This window comes from Callithrix jacchus, chromosome 17, assembly GCF_049354715.1.
Source record: "Callithrix jacchus isolate 240 chromosome 17, calJac240_pri, whole genome shotgun sequence".
Taxonomy (NCBI): domain Eukaryota; kingdom Metazoa; phylum Chordata; class Mammalia; order Primates; family Cebidae; genus Callithrix; species Callithrix jacchus.
The window spans coordinates 44,263,001-44,278,536 of NC_133518.1; the positions used below are offsets into that span (position 1 = coordinate 44,263,001).

General features: G+C 42.8%; 1 protein-coding gene across 3 annotated transcripts in view; it reads right to left on the reverse strand.

The window, feature by feature from the left end:
• CLSTN2 (calsyntenin 2) overlaps window positions 1–15,536 on the reverse strand; it is a 669,035-nt gene that overhangs the window by 410,301 nt on the left and 243,198 nt on the right. For all 3 annotated transcript variants that reach the window (XM_002759542.6, XM_078354097.1, XM_078354096.1), the window contains one exon: window positions 11,991–12,113. In XM_002759542.6, coding sequence (XP_002759588.1) covers window positions 11,991–12,113 — 123 coding nt within the window. The remainder of the gene's footprint in view (window positions 1–11,990; window positions 12,114–15,536) is intronic.

Genomic DNA, 15,536 nt, shown 5'->3' on the forward strand with positions numbered 1-15,536 from the left:
CTCAGACCTAAAACCTCAGAGCATCAAGCCTTCTCTGACAAGGAAAGACTGAGATTACAGAAAGAACAGTATCACTAAGAGTTCAAACAACACCTCTGATGGAGCTCCTGAGCAAGAGTATGCCAGAATAGAAAGGCCTTTTGATCCCCCTTGGCTGCAGAGAGAGGCGATTAAGGGGGGACAGCATGACCCAGGGGCATGTCAGCTCAGGGTGGGCTGCTGAGGACAGTGCGGGATTAACGAGCATCCAGAGGCAGGCAGTGATCACCAAGAGGCAGAGGCTGAGAAAGCATCCACCCCAGTGGTTTGGCCAGCCTGCCACATGTGAGTCTGGTGTGGAGCCTCATCTCAGAGAGACAGAGCAGCACAGGCAGCCTCAGTGCAGATGGGAACAGCAGCCAAGAGGAATGGCCCAAGGAGTGACAGAGGGGCAGGCTGCAGTGAGTGTTATAACTGGTGTCTCACCTCTTTAGGGAGTTCAAGAGAGGTACAAAAAACAGGAGGGCCAAGGCCATGCAAGGGATTTGGGGACAAAGAGAAGAAAGAGTTTCTCCTTGTAATCCACAGCCTGGCAGAGTTAGAAAAAAGCCTTTTGCTAATGTGCCCTCATTTCCCAAATTTTTTTAAATTCCATGCTCTTCGAAATTTGCTATTGGTATCATTAATGTGCAGAAACACTGGAGTTCACCTTTCCATTAAAAAAATACACAAATTGTATTTCAGTGTAGTCACAGCCATCCAAGCCAACCATTGCAAATGATGTCACTTACCATGGCACAGCACCGTAACTTAGATAAATAATTATAATTTTGAAAGTTTGTAGATCATATTGAACTTGGCTTAATAGGCCCTCTCTTCAAACCTGTGAAAGGATGGCTCATAAAGAAGTAATTAGTTTATATAGACTGTCAAGGTTCATGGGGGACAGCTGGCCTTTGATGCCTCGTCTGTGATTACAGGCAGCTACAAGATAATAAAATCAAGCTCTGAAATCATGCCAAGGTATTCAGTGATCTCACTCTGGACACTCTGCCAAGCAGAATGAACTATAAGTGCCTGGTTGTACTCCTGTTCTTTGGTTTGTGGTCTCAAACAAGTCTGAGACATTCAGTATTTTCAAAGGCCCCAAATTCCCATTAAAGTAAAACCATTAACCTTAAAAATTCATGTTCATAATTAATATTTGTGGTGGGCTCCAATTCCAGGCCTATTCAATATGGCCACTGTAGTAAGCCACAGAAATGGCTTCTGGAGGAGGAATTTGAACTGGTATTAACTTGTCTAAGCTTGATTATTAAATACTCTAATTACTGACCATAGAAGCTGGTTCTCAATAGCATTGATTTTGCTGTGGTGATTGCCAGTTGTCTTTTAAAAGACAATTCCCTCAATGTTTTCAAATTCTCTTCTCTATGCTGCCATCTTATCTAAGCTTTCTTGGGCCCTTCATTCTTCTGCAGCTTGAATGATGCCCCATGTCCCCTTAACACAATAAACTATCTAACAGGTGGTTTTCATTAGGCCTCTTTGGTTTCCAAGGATAGAGACATACCTACTCATCCATCTCAAGAGATAGATTGGGTAAAAGTACAGCAACAAATATGATTTTGTGGAAATTCAGGATCAATATGATACCAGGACCACTCAGGAACTGAGGCTACTGTTCCCTTCAGGGACCACGCACTCCCTTCCATCTGGGCACACATCTGCTGCTCTCTTGGGACCACTGTCTTCCCCTCACTCTGCTGACAGGGTACTCCTAACTGCAGTTTGAGTATGTTATGGAAGCTTCATCTGCAACAGTTGCCCCTTTCCCCACATGCTTCCCACCATCCCCATCTGCCCTGCACCCCCATCCCTTTAACCTCTCAGCACTCAAACAGGAAGCTAATTGGACAATTTGATCTTTTCAATCCAGGTAGCAAGTTAGGTCTCAACTTGGATCAGGTGCCCACCCCAGGTCCAATCACAGCTGGTCAGGTGGGCTGGGTCATGGGGCTTGGAATCTGACCACTGGGGCAGGGAGCAGGGAAAACACCATCACATATTTGCATCATAACTTGTCAATGAAGCATGCCATTGATTTAGAGTCCTTGATTTCCCAGAATGTCTTTAAGCTTGGAGCTTGTTGGGTCTTCCAAAGCATTCTTCCAACAGAAAAAAAGAAACGTGGTTGGAGGTTTTGTTCTTTTTGTTTTTCCTGATTCATTGTATAAAGAGCCCTAACTTTGGAGTTCCAGGTTTGAATCACTGTCATGCACTGAGGCTGGACAGAGTCAGCCACTGAGGTAAAGATGAATGAAACAAAGAATTTTCTTAGGAACTGAGCCCAGGATCCTGAATTCAGGAGGATTCTGCAGACTCCTGCCAGGTCGCCTGGACTTGGGATGTAGCAGAATGAAATGATGAAAGAGGAGAGTGGTTAACAGGGAGCAGTAGGGAACAATGGATGGGGATCCCCTTTTAAAGGAGCAGAATCACTCTCACAATGGGAGTACCTGGCAACATTTTTCCAGAAGGATATCAGAATTGCCATGGGCCATACCTGTGGTAGCTATGTGCCTCCCATTCTTCTCCTCTTTGAGTGGGGGTTTTATTGAGTTTTTCTTCCCCTGGTGTCTATGTGTGGGAAGAAACCTTGTCATTTTAGTTTATTGGCCTCTGATCAAGAGGAGCTGCATCCAGTTCTGGTAAGAATCACAAAATATTGATCTTTAAGCCAGATGCCATATTGGATACAATTTTTTTTGAGTGGGGGCAAAATAGAGGTAAGCATGTTTTGCATGAAATAGGGGTGTGAATAATTGTGACCTATAGCTGAGCTCTGACAGAATGATTGCACTGATGCCCCTGCACCCCCCTGCCCTTTAGGAGCCCACTCCTGCACCGACTCTGGGTTTCGCTCTGGGACTTGCTTTAGCCAGTGGGACAATGATATAGTTTGGCTCTGTGTCTCTACCAGAATCTAATCTCATATTATAGCCCCCAAGTGTCAAGGGAGGGACTTAATGGGAGCAGACTGGCTCATGGGGGTGGTTTCCCCCATCCTGTTCTCTTGAGTAAGTTCTCAGTGAAAATGGACTAACAGAAACAGTAACAAACTTCTCATAAGTAGCTGCTTGCTAAAGTGCTTTCACATTTCTGCACTTTAAGGAAGGAGCTCAGGCTAACCTGCTGGAAGAACACATGGAGAACAGTATCATCCCAGCCAAAGTCACCCTACAGATCAGCCAGCCCACAGCCTATCCATTAACAGGCTGTAGACACATGAACAAGCCCAGCTGAGATCAGCTGAGCCTGCCTCAGATGAGCAGAGCTGCCCAATAAGCAGGAAGACTCAGAAGAAAGGAGTAATGGTTGTCGTTTGGTGCGCCTAAGTTTTGGGGTGGTTGTTGCACAGCAATATTTGGAGACATCTGGGATGAAATTACAACTGCACCATTACTACTGTGTTCTTGGCAAATTATACAATCTGTCTTAACATCAGTCTCTCCTATAAAATAATAATGTCTATTTCAGAGGATTGCTGTTAAAATTATGATATAGTGTGTGTAAAATAGTGCCTGGTGAGTATAAACATTAGCTAATTTTCAGTGATGTTGTGTACAAGTTGTTTTCTGTAAAATGATGTATCACCCAGGGGACAAGTAGGGGCAGAAATCCACCTCTTTCTCGACTTGCCAAGCCATGTGCTCTGGAGTGAGAGAGCGTCCATCTGTAAGAAGGGGCACCTGTTTCTAATTTGCACAGTTAGTATATGGGCTGGCACCAGATCCGCTAATATTATTGACATTATTCATCTTTAGAATAGTATTGTCATTAACTCAGAGTCCCCGAAAACTTGAAATTTTTGCATTAAAATGCTTCTTTCAAGCTATCTCCTAGTGCCAGTGCTCAAGTGTTCTAGCCTGAAACTCCACATGCTCCTGTTAGGGTGACCAGCTCACTCCGGTTTACAAGGACCTTCCTGGTTTCAGCACTAAAAGTCACACATCCTGGGAAATCCTTCCTTTCCAAGAAAATCAAGATAGTCTGTCTCCCTGGGTGTCCCCTTTGAAACTTAGTGAGGGAAAATGGCCCCAGAGTATCCACTGATTGTCCCCTAAACATTAGTTTGGCCTAAAGCAGGGTCTAGCCACAGCCTTCTCATTGAGAAGTCCAAAACTCTGGGTAAGAGTTACTGGTACATGGTGAAACATGCCTTGCTGACCCCATCCCTCACCTTCTACCATCAATTAAACCATGAAAGCTATGGTCCCTGCTGTGGATATTTACTTACCTGTAAGGGACCTTTTACCCTCCTATTCTTGGCTGACTGAAACCTGCCCCTGTCCTCCTTCCTCTGTACTGGCTCTTATTCCCTCCTCCAGCCATCTTCCCTTGGGACATCCTCTTCAGCTTTCCTCCATGGCCTTCATGCCTTCGGAACCTGCCTCTGACCACTCAACACAGGAGGAGCTGTGTGTGCCCATCCTCACAGGTCCCCAGCTGCTGCCAGTAAACCCCTTCCAATCAGGATGCCATGGACAGAACTGGGGCACCATGGTTGGACAGAACTGGGGCACCAAGGTTGAGCATGGAATATGATGGAGAAGTACAAAATAGAATCTTACAGATGAGAGGCAGTAGCTCCAATGGCAGATTCCAGATAGGTCTGAAGCTGAGTTTCTGCAGGGAGGGTGATGAACTGACCTTTGGCTGAAGCCATGTGACTGCCCAGGAAGCAGAGTGGGATGCCAGGGGATACCCTGTCTTCTGGGCCTCGGGAACAGCCCCCAAACAAACCAGCTTGGAATGCAAAGTCACATCTACTGTAAGACTGAGGTGGATGGCATCCTGTGCTGCAAGTTTAGAGCTCAGAGGGCTGTGAGGCAGGACAGACAGAAGATGGCTGGGTCCTGAGACCATGATCCTGAAGGCGCTGGATGGGGGACTGAGGTCCTGATGTGGTTATTCCACAATATCCCACATGGTTCTCACAGATCTTTTATCACTTTTGCTGCTTCCATAAACTGCCTAAATACTAGTTTACTTACCATTTGTTTTACTCATTTCGTGTTTTTAAAAACTCAAGTGCATTTGTTTTAAAAGAGAATGACTAAAACAAAAAGCCAGCAATTCAGGCCGGGCGCGGTGGCTCAAGCCTGTAATCCCAGCACTTTGGGAGGCCGAGGCGGGTGGATCACGAGAGATTGAGACCATTCTGGTCAACATAGTGAAACCCCGTCTCTACTAAAAATACAAAAAATTAGCTGGGCACAGTGGTGCGTGCCTGTAATCCCAGCTACTCAGGAAGCTGAGGCAGGAGAATTGCCTAAACCCAGGAGGTGAAGGTTGCAGTGAGCCGAGATTGCGCCATTGCGTTCCAGCCTGGGTAACAAGAGCGAAACTCCGTCTCAAAAAAAAAAAAAGCCAGCAATTCTCGCCTTGAATAGAGAATAACCTAAATAAAATACAACAGAATGTTATTAAAATTCTAGCCTGATGTCACTTACTGAAGGCTCGGTGATAGAACTTGCTCCCTCTTTGTCCAAAAGAGTGATTAGCAAGTATTTGAGTGTTGAAGATGTCTTAGACCTCCCAAGCTGTACCTTTCTCCTGGACATGATCAGGAAGGAAACTTAAAGAGGAATGACTTACTCAGCATGGGATTCAGCACTCTTTGACACTAAGTCTGGGTATCACGTAAATCTTGCACTTCCAATGAGGTACGTCCTATGCATTGGAAAACTGGCAGAGGAGGAAGAGGCAGGACTTGGCATCTGAGAATAAGGAATCATGTGGCAGGGCTGATCCAACCTGGCTAGGTAAGCTTGAGCAGTTTGTGAAATGTCTCTAAGTCTCCATGTCCTCATTTGCAAAATGGAATCATAATGGCTGACCTATCTGTTCCACAAGGTTGGTAAGGTGTGTGTGTGTGTGTGTGTGTGTGTGTGTGTGTAATAGGACACATGGTTTGCAACACTCTGAAACTGTGTCTTGCAGCTAACATTACTCCATAGGGATACATTATAGGTAGAATATAACAAAATTTATTCTCAACTGATACTTATTTATAGAATTCTGGCCCAGCACGATGGCTCAAGCCTGTAATCCCAGCACTTTGGGAGGCCGAGGCAGGTGGATCACAAGGTCAACAGATCGAGACCATCCTGGTCAACATGGTGAAACCCCGTCTCTACTAAAAATACAAAAAATTAGCTGGGCATGGTGGCATGTGCCTGTAATCCCAGCTACTCAGGAGGCTGAGGCAGGAGAATTGCCTGAACCCAGGAGGCGGAGGTTGCAGTGAGCCGAGATCGCGCCATTGTACTCTAGCCTGGGTAACAAGAGTGAAACTCCGTCTCAAAAAAAAAAAAAAAAAAAAAAAAAAGAATTCTGCACAATCTTCAAACTACTTTCTCTTACATTATCTAGCTGATGGTCCCTACACTATTACACTACCCATTATACTATCCAACAATCTAGGCAGCATAGCTTGATAGTACAAATGGGTGGTCAAGCCTTAGAACAAACTCAAAACTTTTCTTTTTAAAAAATTATCACAGATTATAATTGCACCATTGTAATCAACCCAAAATGAACCAAACACTTGTGGCTTATTGATAATAATACAAATTTTGATTACTCTGATTACCCTCATTATTACCATTGCTATGATTATCACAACTATGATTTCCCCCAGTGAGAGCTCTAGGCACTTTGCATTAGTATCTTACTTATCCCACATATTAACACCAGGAGTGGGTACTATGATTATCCCCATTTTAAATTTAAGGAAACTGCCCCTCAAAGTAGTTCATACAGCTAATAAGCAGCAGAGCCTACGTGAGTTTGGGCCAAAGCCTGTGACCATTCACAACCCCTGCCTTCCCTTCTCTCCATAAGACACATCGATATCCCAAGCGTGTGAGAGAGGCTTTGCCAAGGACCTCTCCCAATCCTGCAGGAGGGTCTTTGCCATCAGGCACCTACAGGGCCTGATGCATGAAGAAGGCCCTGAGGCAGGTCCAAAGATAAGGAGGCAGATAGACTGGCAGACCCTCAACAAAAGGATAAACAGAGTTAACCATGTATGAAAGAGCATTCCCAGCTGCAACCAGCACTATAACCAGCTAATCAAACCAGGCCAAATCACGTCCCAGGCAATTTTCTGGGCAGCCCTCAGAGAGTCACCCAGCCTGACAAGTCAGCCAATTATGCCTGATCATTCTCTGCAGCCCTGTCCTTATAAAAGACAAGTCCAGACTGGCCCAATGTAGACAAATGAGCAGTTCTATCATCTCTGAAAGGCAATCTAATTCCCTTCAAATTTAAAAGTCTCTACAGTTTCCTAACAGGCCTCAGTGGGGCACAGGTAGAAATTAATAAGTTCACAGTGTGCCCACTTGCTTTCATTATCATTTTTCTTGCCAGGCAGTGGACAGGATTTTCATTGTTACTCAAGAATTTTTTTTCTGTATCTGATTCTCTAAGAAGGTCAAATCTACAGAGCTCAGACACTGGGTTGAGAATTGAGTCAAGTCTAATAATGGACTTGATTCAAATCTGAGGGAGGTTTCATTGACTGAGCATCAGCACTTTACTGATCTGGTGGGGCAGGTATCAAAAGGCAGTATCACAGGGAAAGAGAACTCAGAGTAAGTGCTGAGAAGCCCTAGCTCTAGATTCACCCCAGGCTGGCCTGTTCTCGGATGCTGGGCAAGTTGCTCAGCCTCTCTGAGTTAGTTATCTCCCCTGCAAAACTGGCAGGGAGGAGGGGATGGAATAGGAAACTCAAATTTATTAAACTTCCCCTATATCTTGAAGCATTGCAAGATGTCTCATAGACACTCTAAATTTCATCAAAACAACACACAGCCCTGGAAAGCTTCTATTATTTTACAGATGACAGTAAAGCTACTACTAAATCACACCATTAAAATGAACCTTATGAGGGCCAGGGACTGAGGGGCTTGGGTGGCTTGAATGCAATTGCAAACTCATAGAACTTTTCTGGAAAGCAATTTTACATGTTTCACAACCTGTAAAATGCTTGGCCAATTATCTACAATTCTGGAAATCCATCCAAACAACAGAATCTGAAATGTGGACACATGTTATAATAAAAGAGAATTGAAAATAGACATATTGCCAATCAAACAGAATGGTAAACTCTAGAACACCCATTAAGTAGGAAATCATGCAGCCATTTAAAAAGTTGAAGAAAAATATGCAATAAAATGGCAAATTTTCATTACTTTAATGGGAAAAAATATGTTAGTATTCAAAATGAGGTATAATAACACATTTTTTTGAGATAGGGTCTTGCTCTGGAGTGCAATGGCACAATCTCAGTTCATGGCAGCCTCAACTTCCTAGGCTTAGTTGATCCTCCTACCTGAGCCTCCTGAGTAGTTGGAACTATAGGTACATGTCAACAAACCCAGCTAATTACTATTAATTATCATTATTATTATTTTGCAGAGACAAGATCTTACCATGTTTACCAGGCTGGTCTTAAGCTCCTGGGCTCAAGCAATCCTCCCTGCCTCAGCTTCCCAAAGTGCTGGGGCTTGTACAAGCATGAGCACCTAGTGTAATCACAAACTCCTGGGCTCAAGCAATCCTCCCTGCCTCAGCTTCCCAAAGTGCTGGGGCTTGTACAAGCATGAGCACCTAGTATAATCACAAACTCCTGGGCTCAAGCAATCCTCCCTGCCTCAGCTTCCCAAAGTGCTGGGGCTACAAGCATGAAGGTAAAAAAAAAAAAAAAAAAAAAAAAAGTAGAAAAATTACAAGAAGGAAATATACTAAATGTTAAAAGAGTCTCTCTGGGGTTATAAAAACATATACTTCATTCTTTTTCTGTGTGTTTCACTATGTTATCCACAGTTTCAACAATAAATACTTATCTCATATACCTCACTTGCTATAGTTGTAATCAGGAGATCTACCACAAAAGCTACTTTAAATCCCTGAATTTTACACTTATATACAAAAGGCAATCATATTTATTTAAACGAAAATCACTTGAAATCATATATGATTCTAAATGATATATTGGCAGAATCTATGTATAGAACATTTTTCTTAAAAAAAATTAAAGGGGGAGACAGGTAAGAGAAATAAAACAGAGCACAAGTGGTATGGATGGAACTCTCTTCCACAAAGCTTATAGCCTACCTCCTGGGCTAAATGGGAAATAAAAACCACTGGGAAAGGGGTGGAAAAACTGACATACAATACAAGGGCAGTTGATAAGGGAGAGCTAAAAGCTTCGGTTGACTTCGAGGAGTGATGGAGTTGGCAGATATGAATTTTTCAATTTTATGAGAATGATAGGGATCTGAAATAAATCTTCGGTATTTTCTTTTTAAGACAAATGTTTTAAAATAAATGCCTGCAGCATGGATGGATGGCTAGTGCCTTGTGTCCTGTCTTAGAACTGATCATAAATAACACTGAGAAAAATAGCTCTGGCTATTCTAAAAAGCACCTTTATTTTTTACCCCTAAGAGCTTGGAGGATTATATTTTGATGCATTAAGCTAGATTTTTTTTAAGGCAGCTGCAAATAACAGAAGTATAGAAGTTGTCTTTAAATGGAAATAACTACTCAGAGCTTGGCTTAGAAACTAACTATGGTTTCAAGAAGTGCTGAACAGTTGTGGGTGCATCTAACGGTCAGAATACAAAGTTTAAAGGCATTTGATGGGTTCATAACTTAAGGAAATCTTTTGGTGAGTCTTCAGATGAAACATTTAATTTTTCTGCAGCCCTATAACCAACAAACTTAAATAACCTTTTGTAAATTCAAACGTTCAAATATCAGATTAGTTAGAGTTTGTTTTTTTTTTTATTCTGGTCTGTACATTTGAGAGCTTATGACTTTACTGTAGAACAGCTTTTTCAATGACTTCAGTTTCCCTTTCACTATTTTACATTAAAGGACATGAAAGAACAGGATGTTAAAGGCAGACATACAATCAGACACATTGCTGATTTTTTTAAGTGCCAGCCTCAGCACACTGCAACAACTTCATATCATCTGATTACTTCCTGTTTGTCATTTATTTTCTGCCATATTTGAAAGAGGGGTCACATGTTCAGATGGAAGGGTGAATGAGAGGATCTGCTTGGTGGAAGGACCTCTGCGTAAAATAGGCTCTGAGGGAAGGGGCTGAGGGAAGCCAGGGGCTCACGCTCAGGGGAAAAAGAAAAGCCACACTCAGCCCTGTATTTCAGATCTGATTGATCAAGATAAACTATAATCCTGCATTTTTATGCTAAATCTCCCAAGTTTTAAATGTTGTTTCTATTCATGTTTTGCTGTCACCTAGAATAGAGTGCAGTTGATACAATCATAGTTCACAGCAATCATCTAAAACTCCTTGAGTTAAGCGATCCTCCTGCCTCAGCTTCCTGAGAAACTACAACTAAGCATGCACCACCATGCCCAGCTAATTATTATTACTATTATTTTATTTTTTAAAGACGGGTTCTGATTATGTTGCCCAGGCTGGTCTTGAACTCCTGGCCTCAAGTGATTCTCCTGCCTCAGCCTCCCAAAGTGCTGTGGTTACAGACAAGAGCCACTACATCCGGCATCTATTTTTTTAAGTGCATAATAAACTGAGCATTTCTATGACCCAAACATTTTTACTAATATTTGTTTAAAAATCTCATTTCCAGGGATCGCTAAGAATTGCCGACTAAGCTCAATACCATCATCAGCTATGTCCAAGAAAGAGATGTGCTGGAGTCTTCCTAGACTGGCAAAGAAGGTCCAGGGAAGATACTTCATCTTTTGTGGTAAAGACTGCACGGAGTATATATTTCCAACTGGCATTTGTTAAAACTGGGACTCTGAGAGTGATTGGGAAATGTATGGAAATGCCTCAATTCTTAACACCACGTAAGTTCTTAAAAAAAAAAAAAAAAAAAAAAAAAAAAAAGCTTTCTTCTGGGGGTAAAGAGCGTCTCCCTCACTCTTTGCAAGAATGCTTATGGGTTTATCTTAATTTCCCCATTTAACCTACCTTCTCACTCCATACTTTATAATATTCTAGAATAAAAGATGTCTTCACAGAGCTTATCTCTTAGAGGTGCAGAAGAACCCCCTTTTCTTTGCCCAAGTAGCTCAGAATGTAGCAGACAAACTGTCAGAAAAAAAGACTTCATTATGGTGAAAACCTCAGCCTGGCACCCATCTATCATAAAGCAATCTTCTAGAAATCTTGAAAACCTTCATTAAATTTCCTGTCTCTCTCCTGACAGTTACAAAATGTTAACAATATTACTCATGATGCAGGCATCTTCAGAAACCCTTTGTCTAATCCCTCCTTCCACCACCATCACCAGTCCCTTCTCTTCATCAAAATCCATGGAAACATGAGACATAGCTGAGTTCCTCACTCACCCCTCCTGCGGCCTATCCCTTGAACAGGATCCAAGGAGGAAGCAGAGGTAGCGTTGATGATAGTGAGGCTCTCTAGCCACAAGACTGGGAGTGAAATATGGCACTGTCTGGGGATTCCTCCTCCAAAGATACACCCACTTGGAAGCTCAAGGATAAGACCCTGTGCCACTCTTAGCAGATGTTTCCTGGTCTTCCTCTCTCCCCCTTTTCTCTTGCCAGTTTACCAAGCTACCAAGTTCATCAATTATATGTGGCTAGTAGGAACAACAGGTCATCCCTCTATGGGTAAAATTCCCCTAAGACCCTTACTAGAGCAACTTCTCCAACTCCACAGGCCACTTCAGCAATTTATCACCCCTTAGAAGAAAAAGAAACAAGGGTCTTGCATTGGAGGCAAGATGAAGAAAAAAAAAAGAGAACCAGTATCCCCCCTGGAAATAAGAAAAGGCATATAGCTTTAACATCACAGGCTGATCTAGAGATGCATAGGTTGGTGACAATAGCTATAAAGCCATATCCTGGGCTTTGCAGAGGCTTCACAGCACATCTTCAAAGTGAGCCAAGCCCAGCCACCCAAAACATAATCTTACCTGCAAAAGGAACTGGTGCATCTTTATCCAGGGCTACCAGTGGTGGATCCAAAATGACTGTGTCATTGTTCTCAGTTATGACCCCATGATACGAAGTCTCGATCCATGGCTTGTGCTTGTTGACTAGAAAATAGGAAAACAAAACCAAACAAAAAGGATCACTATTTGAATAACCAGCCCATAATACTGTATTATTAAGACTGTATGTTTGCCCACTCATAGGCTCTTATCCAACAATCCCATGAGAGACATGGAGCATGATAATCCCAGTTTAAACTCAGAAAACCTTCAGAGAAGGGCAGGGAGAGGTTCAACCACTTGGAAGGTGAGGGACAGCAGTGACTCTCAAATACTGTTTTGCCTCTAAGACCATGGGTCCTTCACCTCACCAAAATCTCATTATTTGTATTTCTGGATGCCCAGTATAGATAGATATTATTGAGAACTGATTGAAAGCTTTAATTCTCTAATGCTACTGTCTATTAATAGATATTTCAGAGCTGAAGTCCTTTATCAATCAATAAACTAGCAGTTACTGCTATTTATGCTGGGGTTTCTGACCTCAACTGAATCTGATCCATCATTAGAAGTTACTGCATTTTATATACATATATACATGCATACACATACACATGTATAAATATCATTATATATGTAACAATACAACAGATATTTGAGTATTTCTGATCATTTAAAAACTATGTCTATCTCAGTGGTCTAAATTATCTAGCAACTTAAGTTGTTCTTTAGTAATTTGACTAGCTGAAATAAATATTAACCAATGAACAACTAATATACTTAAAATACATATCAAGTATGTTATAGGTTGAACTGTGTCCTGCACATAAAGAAATACATTGAAATCCTAACACCTAGAATCTCAGAATGTGAAGGTATTGGGAGGTGGAATCTCTACTGTGGTTAATCAAGTTTTAAAATGTCATTTGGATGGCTCCTCATCCACTATGATTGGTCTACTCATATAAAGGGAAAGTTTCAGCACAAATATATGCATACTGAGCGAATCTCACATGAAGGTGGGGTTGTGCAGCCCCAGGCCAAGGATCTACAGGAAGCTAGGAGAGAATCCTGGGACAGAGCCTTTCCTAGAGACTTTGGAAGGAATCTGGTCCTACCAACACCTTAATTTCTTATTTCTGGCACCCATAAGTGTGAGACAGTAAGTTTGTGTTTTTCCCAGATACCCAGTGATATGGTTTGGCTCTGTGTCCCCACCCAACTCTCATCTTGAGTTGTACTCCCATAATTCCATATGTTATGGGAGGGACCCGGTGGTAGTTAATTGAATCATGGGAATGGCTTCCCCTATTCTGTTCTCGTCGTTATAAGTCCCACAAGATCTGATGGTTTTCTCAGGGGTTTCTGCTTTTGTCTCTTTCTCATTTTCTCTTTGCCCACTGTCACCCATGTGAGACAGGATGGTGAGATGTCCAATTAAATCTCTTTCTTTTGTAAATTTCCCAGTCTGTGGTATGCCTTTAGAGCAGCATGAAAATGGACTAATACAGTAAATTGGTACCAGTAGAGTGTGGCGTTGCTGAAAAGATACCCAAAATGTGGAAATGAGTTTGGAACTGGGTAACAGGCAGAGATTGGAACAGTTTGGAAGGCTCAGAATAAGAAAGGAAAATGTGAGACAGTTTGGAATTTCCTAGAGGCTTGTTGAATGGCTTTGCCCAAAATGCTGATATCGATATGGCCAATAAGGTCTAGGCTGAGGTGGTCTTAGATGGAGAAGAGGAACTTGTTGGGAACTGGAGAAAAGGTGACTCTTGACTCTTATTATAATTTAGCAAAGAGACTGGCAGCATTTTGCCCCTGCTCTAGAGACCTGTGGGACTTTGAACTCAAGAGAGATGAGTTAGGGTATGTGGTGGAAGAAATTGTAAAAGCAGAAAAGTATTCGAGAGGTGACTTGGGTACTGCTAAAAGCATTCAGTTTTAAGAGGGAAACAGAGCAGAAAAGTTTAAAAAATGTGCAGCCTGACAATGGGATAGAAAAAAAAATTCCAATTTTCTGAAGAGAAATTCCAGCCAGCTGTAGAAATTTGCATAAGTAACAAGGAGCCCATTGTTAATCCCCAGGACAATGGGGAAAATGTCTCCAGTACATCTCAAAGACATTTGTGGCAGCCCCTCCCATCACAGGCCAGTGCGCCTAGGAGGAAAATGTGGTTTCGTGGGCTGGGACCCTGAGCTGTGTGCAGCCTAGGGACTTGGTGCTCTACATCCCAGCTGCTCCAGCCATGGCTGAAGGGGGCCAACATAGAGCTCAGGCTACAGCTTCAGATTGCTTAGGCTTCCAGCCTTGGCAGCTTCCATATAGTATGGAGCCTACAGTGCACAGAGTCAAGAATTGACTCTGGATTTCAGAACAGGTACAGAAATGACTGAATGCCCAGGCAGAAGTTTTCTGCAGGGGAGGGGCTCTCATGGAGAACCCCTGCTATGGTAGTGCAGAAGGGAAATGTGGGGTCGGAGCCCCCACACAGAGTCCCTACTGCCTAGTGGAGCTGTGAGAAGAAGGCCACCATCCTCCAGACCCTGGAATGCTAGATCCACTGACAGCTTGTACCATGTGCCTGGAAAAGCGGCAGACACTCAACACTAGCCCATGAAAGCAGCTGGGAGGGAGGCTGTACCCTGCAAAACCACAGAAGTGGAGTTGCCCAAAACCATGGGAACCAACCTCTAGCATCAGCATGGCCTGGATGTAAAACGTGGAGTCAAAGGATATCACTTTGGAACTTTAAGATTTGATAGCCACACTGGATTTTGGACTTGCACAGGCCCTGTAGCCCTTTTGGTTTGGCCAATTTCTCCCATTTGGAATGACTGTATTTACCCAACGTCTGTACCCCCATTGTATCTAGGAAATAACTAGCTTGCTTTTGATTTTACAAACTGATAGGCAGAGGGGGCTTGCCTTGTCTCAGATGACACTCTGAACTGTGGGCTTTTGATTAATGCTGAAATGAGTTAAGACTTTAGGGGACGGTTGGGAAGGCATGATTGTTTTTGAAATGTGGGGACATGAGATTTGGCAGGGGCCAGGGGAAGAATGATATGGTTTGTCTGTGTCCCCATCCAAATCTCATTTTGAATTGTACTCCCATAATTCCCACATATTGTGGGAAGGAGCCCATGGGAGATAACTGAATCATGAGGGAAGTTTCTCCCATACTGTTCTCACAAGATCTGATAGTTTTATCAGAGGTTTCTGTCTGTGTGTTCCTTATTCTCTTTGCCTCCTGCCATCCATGTAAGACAGGACTTGATCTTCCTTGCCTTCCACCATGATTGTGGGGCTTCCCCAGCCACGTGGAACTGTAAGTCTAATTAAACCTCCTTCTTTTGTAAATTGCCCAGTCTTGAGTATGTCTTTATCAGCAGCAAGAAAATGGACAAATACATCCAGCATGTGGTATTTTGTTCCAGCAGCCCTAGAAAATGAATACAGTATACTTATATCAGCAGGTACTAATGAAGGGTAGAGAACTGAAATTAGACTGTGCCAGGATTTGG